General features: G+C 40.7%; 1 protein-coding gene across 1 annotated transcript; it reads left to right on the plus strand.

Moving 5' to 3' along the window:
• Positions 1-7,918: 7,918 nt before the first annotated feature.
• On the plus strand, positions 7,919-8,755 carry LOC111878725 (uncharacterized). Its single transcript, XM_023875227.1, has 2 exons — positions 7,919-8,163; positions 8,290-8,755. Exons 1-2 carry the CDS (start codon positions 7,919-7,921, stop codon positions 8,753-8,755), a joined length of 711 nt encoding a protein of 236 aa, XP_023730995.1.
• The last annotated feature ends 2,305 nt before the right edge of the window (positions 8,756-11,060 follow it).

Raw genomic sequence — 11,060 nt, forward strand, 5'->3', positions numbered from 1 at the left:
AGATGAAATCACAAGGCAAGCTACCATCTTAAACGGAGAAGAACCCGAAACACAATGTTTGTGTCATTACTCTAAGAGGTGGGAAAAGCTATGAAGGTCCAAGGATGCCGGATGAAGAAGAGAAAGAGAAGGAGATAGAGGTGGAAGAAGCTATCAAAGAAGAGGAAAGGAAAAGTACTTCCAAGTCAAAGAAGCTCATAGAGACCGAGGTAAAAGTCACACCAAATCCATTTCCTTCAAGGTTAGCAAGCACCAAAAGAGAACGGGAAGATGATGAAATCATGTCCATGTTTCGAAAGGTTGAAATCAATATCCCTCTTTTAGATGCTATTACACAGATTCCTAGATATGCTAAGTTCCTCAAGGAACTTTACACATCTAAGAAAAAGCTTAAAGGAAATCAAACTGTGAAAGTTGGTGAAAATGTCTCAGCCGTGTTACAAAAGCGGCTACCAAAAAAATGCAAGGACCCGGGTGTTTTCATGGTTCCTTGTAAAATGGGCAACCTTTTTGTACCACGTGCCATGTTTGATCTTGGAGCATCAATTAATGTTTTACCCTATTCAGGTTATAAGACAATGGGAATTGGACCTTTATCAAAAACCAGAGTTATCATTCAACTTGCCGACCAGTCTTTGGTACACCCGAAAGGTGTATTGGAGGACGTGTTAGTACAAGTTAATGAACTTGCATTTCCTACTAAATTTTATATTTTGGATATGGGTGATGAAAACACCCCACAATCAAACTCCATCCTTTTGGGGATACCTTTTATGAGTACCTCAAAAACAAAAATAGATGTAGCCAATGGTACTTAGTCTATAGAGTTCGATGGTGAGGTGATAAACTTTAATATCTTTGAAGCCATGCGATATCCTAGTGATATTCATTCTTTAAACTTCATAGATGTTATTGATACATGTACTAATGATTGCTTTGAGATGTCAATCCAAGATGTGCTAACCACCATCTTGAGCAAACACTTTGATGAGACAGAGATTAAGAATTTGGCTGACAAGTATATATTGGAGGATGAATTGATTGGAGTAATCAATTCCTTGGAAAAAGCACAACCCATGAGAGTTGAACCACCCCGCATGAAGCTAAAAAGTTCCAATCCGAAACTTCTTCCCTCCATAGTACAACCACCGATTCTTGAGTTGAAGGCTCTTCCCGACCATCTCAAGTACGCCTATCTTGGAGAGGAAAAGACATTACCAATGATAATCTCCAACAACTTATCTGTTGCGGAAGAAGATGAGTTGGTGACCCTATTGGAGAAGTTTAAGAAAGCTATTGGGTGGACAATTGCTGATATAAAAGGGTTGAGCCCTTATTTGTGTATGCATAAGATTCTCATGGAGGAAGATTTCAAACCAACTCGAGAGGCGTAGAGGAGACTGACTCCACCCATGATGGAGGTGGTAAAGAAAGAAATCATGAAGCTTTTGGATGCAGGTATGATCTACCCTATCTCAGACAGTAAATGGGTGAGCCCCGTTCAGGTAGTCCCGAAAAAAGCCGGTGTCACAGTGGTTAAGAATTCCAAGGGAGATTTGGTGCCCACCCGTTTGAAAAACGGGTTGAGGGTTTGTATTGAATATAGAAAGTTGAATGCCTTAACGAGAAAAGACCATTTTCCCTTGCCATTTATTGACCAAATGTTAGAGAGATTGGCGGGTAAATCTCACTACTGTTGTTTGGATGGTTTCTCGGGTTTTCATCAAATTCCAGTAGCCCCGGAAGACCAAGAGAAAACCACCTTCACTTGTCCCTTTGGCACATTTGCTTATAGGCGTATGCCTTTTGGTCTATGCAATGCACCCGCGACATTTCAGAGATGCATGATGAGCATTTTTTCTGAATATGTTGAAAACATCATTGAAGTTTTCATGGATGATTTCACAGTCTATGGAAACTCCTTTGATGAATGTTTGAGTAATCTAGCAAAATTTTTGCAAAGGTGCATTGACACAGACCTTGTGCTTAACTATGAAAAATGCCATTTCATGGTGGACAAAGGATTGATTTTAGGTCATATTGTGTCCCAAAAAGGCTTGGAAGATGACAAATCCAAGATAGATGTTATCAAGAGTCTTCCTTACCCGACAAATGTTCGGGAAGTTCGTTCGTTTCTTGGTTATGCAGGTTTCTATCGGCGGTTCATCAAAGATTTTTCAAAGATTACAGTGCCGACGTGTCAACTACTCCAAAAAGATGCTGAATTTGCGTTTACTCAGCCATGCAAGGATGTCTTTGATCGTTTGAAGGATTTACTCACCTCCGCGCCAATCAACAAACCACCTAATTGAGAGCTTCCATTTGAGATTATGTGTAACGTGAGCAACACGACTGTTGGGGCGGTACTGGGTCAAAACCTTCCTTCCTTCTTTACATTTTCTGGCTTTAAGGCCTCAACTTTCCACTTCTCTAGTTCATCAAGAATAGTGAACTTCACCGTAGTGTGAGTAATAGTATAGCGCATACTATTACGATAAACCTTCATGCTAAGTGCACCGGCAACCACATTAGCCTTTCCAGGATGGTACAGGATTTCGTAGTCATAGTCTTTGATTAGCTCCATGGCTCGTTGTTGTCTCATATTCAGAGTTTGCTGACTGAATATATACTTGAGACTCTTGTGGTCGATAAACAATTGGCATTTCGTACCAAAAAGATAATGTCTCCAAAGTTTTAGGGCAAATACCACTGCAGCGAGTTCGAGATCATGGGTGGGATAATTCTTTTCATAATCTTTCAGTTGTCTTGAGGCATAGGCTATCACTTTACCACGCTGCATCAACACACAACCGAGTCCCCATCTTGAAGCATCACTATACACGGAGAAATCAGCATCACCTTCTGGGAGTGATAAGATGGGAGCATGAGTCAAAAGATCTTTTAAAATCAAGAAAGCTTTTTCTTGGGCTTCACCCCATTCGAACTTTGCTTCCTTTTGAGTTAGACTAGTGAGAGGTATAACTATACGAGAAAAGTATTTAATGAATCTTCGGTAATAACCTGCAAGACCCATGAAACTATGAATTTCGGAAGCATTACGGGGCACTTCCCAATTTTGAATGGCTTCGATTTTGGTAGGATCTACGGATACACCGTCACCATAAATAACATGGCTGAGAAATTGAACTTGGCGAAGCCAAAATTCACATTTCGAGAATTTAGCATAAAGTTTTTCCTTTCGAAGAAGTTCTAAGATTTCACGAATATGAACGACATGATCAGCTTCAGACTTGGAATAGATTAGAATATCATCAATGAATACGATGACAGATTTATCGAGCAGTGGGCGACATGCCTGATTCATCATATCCATGAATACAGCAGGAGCATTTGTCAGACCGAATGGCATGACAAGGAATTCGAAATGCCCATAACGAGTACGGAAAACAGTCTTTGGTACATCCTGCTCTTGTACTTTCAACTAATGATAGCCAGACCTCAAATCAGTCTTTGAGAAATAGCTAACACCCTGAAGTTGATCGAACAAATCATCGATGCGAGGTAGTGGGTACTTGTTCTTGATAGTCATCTTGTTCAGCTCACGATAATCAATGCACATCCGCATTGATCCATCCTTCTTCTTGACAAACAATACCGGAGCACCCCAGGGAGAGGTACTCGGTCGGATAAAGCCTTTGTCAAGTAATTCTTGTAGTTGGATCATCATTTCTTTCATCTCGACTGGCGCAAGACGATAAGGAGTCTTTGCAATCGGAGCAGCACCGGGCACAAGGTCAATTCAGAATTCTACTTGCTTGTCCGGAGGAAGTCCAGGCAGATCATCGGGGAAAAAATCAGGATATTCGTTAACAATGGGAACATCATTTACAGTTTTATTCTCCTTTCTGGAGATGAGAACTGTATAGGCCAGATAGATAGGGCAACCTTTCGATATAAATTTACGAGCTTTGAGGAAAGTGATTATTTCTAAGATCCTTTGCTCACCGTAGACATGAATAGGATCTTCCCCTTCAATAGGAATGCGTACCATCTTTTCATAACACAAGAGTTCTGCATGGTTCTTTGACAACCAATCCATGCCGAAAATAATATCGAAGTTGGGCAAGGAGATAGGGATTAGGTTAGCAAGAAAATTATAGCCTTCAATTTCTATGACACAATCCCTATAGATTTTATCAGCAAGTAATGATATACTTCCCGCAGTATCTACGTGAAATGGTTGCGCGAGTGCTTAGCAAGCAGTTTGAAAAGAATGCGCAAATTCATAGGATACAAAAGAATCTGAGGCACCAGAATCAAATAAGATATGAGCAGGTCTAGAGTTCACAAGAAATGTACCCGTCACAACATTCGGGTCCTCGCGTGCTTCCTCTGTGGTAATCTGGAATGCACGACCCTTAGCTTTTGGAACCTCCTCCTTTTTAGCTGGAGTATTCTTTGGTTGTTGGACATGGACTTGACTTCTCGCCGGTTGTTGAACAGAAGCTTGACTTCCCGTCACTTGGCTGGTAAGAGTAAGGCAAAAACGCTTCTTGTGGCCAGTAATACCACATGCATAGCAAGTCACATCCTTCCTTGAGAAAGCTGGCTTTATATGACCCTTTTCTCCACATCCATAACAGACAATGGATTCCTTGTCTATTTTGCATTGGCCCGAATGATTCCTTCCACAAACACGACATGAAGGTGATTAAATAGAAAAAGATTGTGACCTGTCGCGACCATGAAAAGCACTCTGAGATTGCACTTACTTGCTAGGATTAGTTCGAACAGATTGAGCTGCTGGAATAGTGGAAACAGGAATAGTTCTTTCAGTGCGTGGATGCTTTGGAACAATAAGAGTGGCTCCACGTATCTCTAAGTCATGCTCACGCCTTCGAGCATACTCAACAACTTTATCAAATGACAGAACATCCCGATTGGCTACAAAATAATGGATTTCATGTCGTAGTCCCTCCATGAACAACTGAATTTTCTCGTCTTCAGTTGGAATATACTTTGTAGCAAACCTTGCTCTTTGATTAAACTGAGTTTCATACTCATTCACAGTCATTCCTCCTTGTTTAAGCTCGAGGAATTCCTTCTCCAATCTTCTCCTCATGTCTAGAGGACAATACTTCTCTAGCAAATGAGTTTTAAACATTTCTCAAGCTAAATTCTCCTGGTCAAACCCATTGAGAGCTTCATATGTTGCTTCCCACCAGACCAAGGCTTCTCCGATGAGCATTGCGGAAGCATAATTAGCCTTGTCTTCATTATCCACATGAGAAATACGAAACAATTTTTCTGTGTTCTGGATCCAAGTAAGAACATAATGGGATTGAGAACACCGGAAAACTCTGTAGCACCACTACTCTTGAAATCTTTGAACGAAGGATACTTCACCTCTCCTTTTGAAGATTCTCCAGTGGTTTTCTCTTTTTCCTTTATCACCATTCTTTTTGTGTTCTTCGAGAGTCTGTCGAATAACACCAGTAAGTTTACCCAAGAGTCGCTCCTCACGAGGAGTTACTGGAGTGTTCACTTCCTCGGGTTGAGGACCTCCACCAACCTCAGGGGTATGGCTACTTACTTGTTCAACCATCGTTCTGAAATTTAGGAGTAATATAGTATTTTAGAATATTAGGATTTATTATAACCTAATACTTCACTTAAGTCTTTCCTATGGTTTGTATCCATATACTTATAATGATTCAGTTCATATATTGAACTTCCAATAGTTTAAGTCTAAATACCAATCCGTGGCATTTAGTTCGCTTAAACTACTGCTCTGATACCATGATTCAAAGACCCCAACTTTCGTATTTCTGAAAGACCCAAACTTTCATACTTCACAATACTAATTACTCCAAAACATGCTACTTGCATATTCATCAAAGCAATATTTTACATTGATAAAGAGGTTACAAACTACTGGATACAAACCGACTATTACAAAGTGTTATATAATACATAACTACCCAGGAAATTGTAATTTATACAAACATAAACTGAAGTACAAAGTACAATTACAAACTATTCTAAATCTTCGAATAGTATACGATCATACTGTTTACTTATCTCCTGTAATTATTAAACATTAATAAGGTAAGCGGTGACGCTTAGTGAGTTCAATAATAGATACAATATAACGTTATGTCATATATATATATACTTCAATATGGCAGAAGCAAAGAGAAACAAGGAGCAACAAAGGCATATGTGAATCATGTATTAAGCTTTCCATATCAATCAATGACATAACAATTTCCATAGTTGATATACATCAATAAAGCTTCGGCCCAAATGGCACAGAAGACATAAGATTTCTGATTAACATCTTGGTAGATTTCAGGCTTATAGCCCTGTCTAACCATTTGCCAATGCCATAGAATAAAAGTCATTCTCTTATGGAGACATGCTCTACATGGCCAGAGGCTACGTACCAGTACCAATGTGAATCTAAGTCCCTTCACTGATCACATGGTCAAAGGTATTACTTTTGCTATAAAAATAGCGAATAAAATAACACGGGAAAATAACTCGGAATAATAACACTGAAAAGCACATAACACATATAAAACATAACATACAATTGTTCCTATATATTAAACTCACCTTGAATTAACCGGGGGTCAAAATAGTAATTTGGGCAACACTTTGGCTTTAAATATGACTTTCTATGTTGAAAATCGGGAGCTTAATTGAAAACCGGGTTCTGCGAAGGCAGGGCTTCAAAACCGAAAAGATAAATTTTTCGGGGTCTTCGGGCACTTCGGGGCGTGTTTTGGGTGTTAGAAATACTACCGGGGCTTCGGGGGAAGTCAAAATACTAAAAATATTGAAAAAGGGTGAAAAAGTGCCAAAATTCTCAAAATACCCAGGAGGTCTCGCAGCCTTATATAGCAGCGAGCCTCGGATCCGAAGCAGGGAGAAGGAAGCATGTGTCGCAGCAACGAGGCTCGGTTCGCTGGGGCAGCCGGCTCGCTTCGGACAGGCCACAGAGACAACATGCGCCAGACGCCTATTGGACTGAAGGCTGTACACGCGTCGGAAGACTATTGGGCCGCGCATCGGACTCGTCATCTGATCGGACACGAGGCGGGTGACTCACCGAGATTGGATCTTATCCATGCGAGATTCTCGGAAAATGGGCCCAAAACTTCTAAAATCCATAACATTCACATACGGGCTCTATTTTTAACGTTCTTTATATGTACGGGTAGGTAAAATTATGCTCTACAACTTTCGTTTAGACTTCATCGGCTAATTTTGAATTTATTTTTAATATTATTATTTTTAATAGACCGGGACTCGTAAATCCGTTAAAAATTCATAACTTCTTCATCCGACATCCGTTTTCGTTAGACTTTTTACCGTTGTACTACTATTGAGGAGATCTTCAATTCTCGTTTAGGTTGTGTCGGCTAAAAATCACTCGATCTAAAATTCGAGTTTTTAACTGTCTACTGCTAAGTTGAAACTTAGAAAAATCATAACTTCCTCATACGAAGTCAGATTTTGGCGTTCTTTTTATCGAACTTCTCGGTTTAACGAATACTAAGAATTTCATTTAGATTACTAAGGCTAAAAATTAGTTTATCAAAAACTCAGTTTTTACGTCATTCGGTGCCGTGCCAGTTTTGTCGCGAATCTTCGATTGATCATAACTTCTTCGTTATAACTCAGATTTCGATGAGGTTTTCGCCTAAATGTTTCTAACGAGATTATCTACAACTCTCAATAATAAAATTTTACTTATTTCAAATTTTATATTTTTGCTAAATTTCACTATTTGACATTTGATTGGAATCTCATAAGACTTCCAATACTTTCTAAATGATTCTAAACATAGTTTTACCTCAATTCTAGTAAAAACTATATGTTAGAACTCAACATTCAAATTCACATAATATTTCATAATATTATTTACTTAAAACACGATTTCAAAACGTGTATGTTGTATGTGTCCAAATGGTTGGAGGCTAAGGCCACCCGTACTAATGATTCCAAAGTTGTGGTAGATTTTCTTAAGGTACAGATTTTCTCACGGTTTGGCACACCAAAGGTGCTCATAAGTGACCGCGGGACCCGTTTCTGCAATCGGATGCTCGAAGCTGTTTTGAAGAAGTATGGCGTGACACACAAAGTCTCAACAGCTTATCATCCCCAAACAAATGGACAAGCCGAGATCTCAAACAGGTAACTCAAAAGCATCTTGGAGAAAACGGTCAACCCAAACCGAACAGATTGGAGCATAAGGCTAGATGATGCCTTATAGGCATACCATACTGCCTTTAAAACCCCCATTAGTATGTCCCCATATAGGCTAGTGTTTGGAAAAGCATGCCATCTTCCGGTTGAGCTTGAACATAAAGCTTTTTGGGCTGTAAAGAAATTCAACATGAATGAAGATGAGGTGGGAAACAAAAGGAAGCTAGACATTCAAGAGTTAGAGGAGATTCAGAATGATGCGTACGAAAGCAACATGATTTATAAAGAAAAGACGAAAGCGTACCATGACAAAATGATCTTCTGGAAGACTTTTGTGCAAGGACAAAAGGTGCTTCTTTACCACTCAAGGTTCAAGTTAATTTCAGGGAAGTTACGATCAAGATGGGTTGGTCCTTTCGTGGTCAAAAGGGTATTTGACCATGGTGCGGTGGAAATCACGAGCAAGCAAACCGGTAAAACATTCAAAGTTAATGGTCATAGATTGAAGTCGTTTTATGAAGGAATCGAAGTGAAGAAGGAGGAGGTTGATGTGTTGGAGAACCCCACGTACCAAGACTGAAGCATACTCGGGGGCAAAGTCGAGCCAACGACTTAAAACAAGGGCAGCTAACCAGGAGGCAAACTGGGGGTATTTTCGTCATTTTTCGTTAAAACATATCGCTCTTTGCATTTTTTTTTCTTTTTTATGGTTTTTAATATTCCAAATGTATTTTGTCATTGTTTTCAAACCAAAAAACGGACCTTGGGATGCAGAAGCATTTCATTTCAAAGAGAAGGAATTTTTAAGTTCAAAAAGTGGGGAATAGCATACTGAGAGCAACACAGGTCATGCCCCGCTTAGGCTGAATTGAACACGGGTCGTGTTCATGAAAAAAACATGATTTTTAATCCAGAGAGCAACACGGGTCATGCCCCACTTGGCCTGAATTAAACACAGGTCGTGTTCATAAAAAATTAACTCTGACCCATATAGAGAGAACCACGGGTCATGTTGAGTTTTGCCTTATACTCAACAAGGGTCGTGTTCGAGCTTCCGTTAACATAAAAACCCCCAATACGGGGCGTGTCAATTTAGCCTGTGGGAGCACGGGTCGTGTTTGCGCATCAGACCTGGTGGTTTTTAATGAGAAAAATCGGGACTTTGCCTCATTTATCCCCACAATCACTACATAACGTCTCTCTCCCAACAAAAACACTAGGTCCGATTTTCATCAAAATCTTTCAATTTCTACAAGATTTTGGCTTACATCTCCAAAAACGTTTGATTTTTATCATCTATACTTCATCTTCTTCATCCTACACATCATTTTCTTGCATTCTAATGGTGGAATTGGGGGTTTTGACAAACCCTAGGTCCAGAAATCTCATATGATTTTGGTGTTTTTGTGTCTTAATCTTCAAAAGGACAAGCTTGGAGAGATTGAAGAAGGTCTTTCACATCAAGAACAACACAATCCCATGCACGATTCGGTAAATTCCTTCAAATTCTTCACTTGTGAGATTTATGTTCTTGAGTCAAATTGCTTGAAATTGTGGTCATATTGGACTTGACTCTCAAATAGAAAATCATTCAAAACCAAATTTCCCGCGAAATTTTGGTGGTTGAATTCGTGTTGAATGGACCCGTCAACAGTTGACCTTTTCACTTATTGACTGGTTGACTTTTAGATTGTCCCAATTTGACTATGGAAGGTGAACCTTCTAAACGGCTCAGACGCACCAAATCATCCGCCCGCCGTACTAGGCCTAGGTCCCCATCACCTCCACCTAGGACCCCATCGCCTCCATCTAGGTCCCCATCACCACCACCCAACCCGACTCATGGTAGTGTCGTGTGTCTTGGCCCAATTCAAGAGTGCAAATTTGAGTCATTCCTTCAGCGGGGTCATGCCATCCAAAAGTTTGCACATGTGCCATCTCTTAAAGAATTTCACATTTATAAACAAGTCCAAACCCTATTTCGCAACATAGGATGGCACGGGTTATTAAGGGTCCACGAACTGAGTTACAAAGTCCCAACATCTGAGTTTCTATCCTCAGTCTATTTGGACCATGGGATCCTCTACTTCCATCTCATGAATCAAGATTATGAGATTTCCTTGGATCAAATTAATGTCATTGTTGGGGCCCCAACTGAAAACACATTTGGCCCCACTAACCCAATTCAAGGATACTTTGACTTGACATGGTGGACCCAACTCACCCAATTGCACCCATATGTCTCTAGCGCTGCTAAAACCTCATCACTTATCCGTCCCGTGATGAAGGTGGCCCATAGAATCATTGCTTCGCTCGTCGCCCCTAGAGAGGAGTGAAGTACCATCAGCGCGCTAGAACTCAAAATCCTCTATGCGATGGCTCATCCCGAGGACAACCTCGTTCCTCATTATGGTCGATTTTTGTGCCACAAACTCCTCCGCCTGAGAACATCCCGATCGGGAAAGATTTATTGTGGGGGTATTGTCAGCATGCTCGCAAAGAGCGACCAAGTCCGAGCCCCATACCCCGGTCCTCACCAACCACTGCCGGATGAGCCTTATCTCACCACTGTTGTCCTTGAGTCCATGCGACTATTCCGTTCGGCAGCGGATGGCACACACCACTGGACCGTGGGGCAAAATCATGATCCTAAGCTCCTCATCACACCAGAAAATAAAGGCATTCTTGATTTCCGAAACCCCATTCACATGACTGGTTGGCAAATCATTCCATACATCTTCCCCCACTCATACTCCACTGAGGTAGATGAGCAAAGTGAAGAAAGAAAGGAAGGCGATACTAGCGATGATCAAGAGGAAGAGGAGCCCCATCGTGCTCCTCCCACCGGTGGTGCCAGCTCATCCCATTATGTTGCGCCCCTGTCT

Source organism: Lactuca sativa, chromosome 5, assembly GCF_002870075.4.
Source record: "Lactuca sativa cultivar Salinas chromosome 5, Lsat_Salinas_v11, whole genome shotgun sequence".
NCBI classification, from domain to species: domain Eukaryota; kingdom Viridiplantae; phylum Streptophyta; class Magnoliopsida; order Asterales; family Asteraceae; genus Lactuca; species Lactuca sativa.

Bases quoted from the DNA above. Each gene is read 5' to 3' on its own strand.
- LOC111878725 (XM_023875227.1), top strand. From the start codon at position 7,919: ATGTTGTATGTGTCCAAATGGTTGGAGGCTAAGGCCACCCGTACTAAT. The intron at 8,164-8,289 runs GTAACTCAAAAG...GTCCCCATATAG, and splicing joins CAAGCCGAGATCTCAAACAG to GCTAGTGTTTGGAAAAGCAT.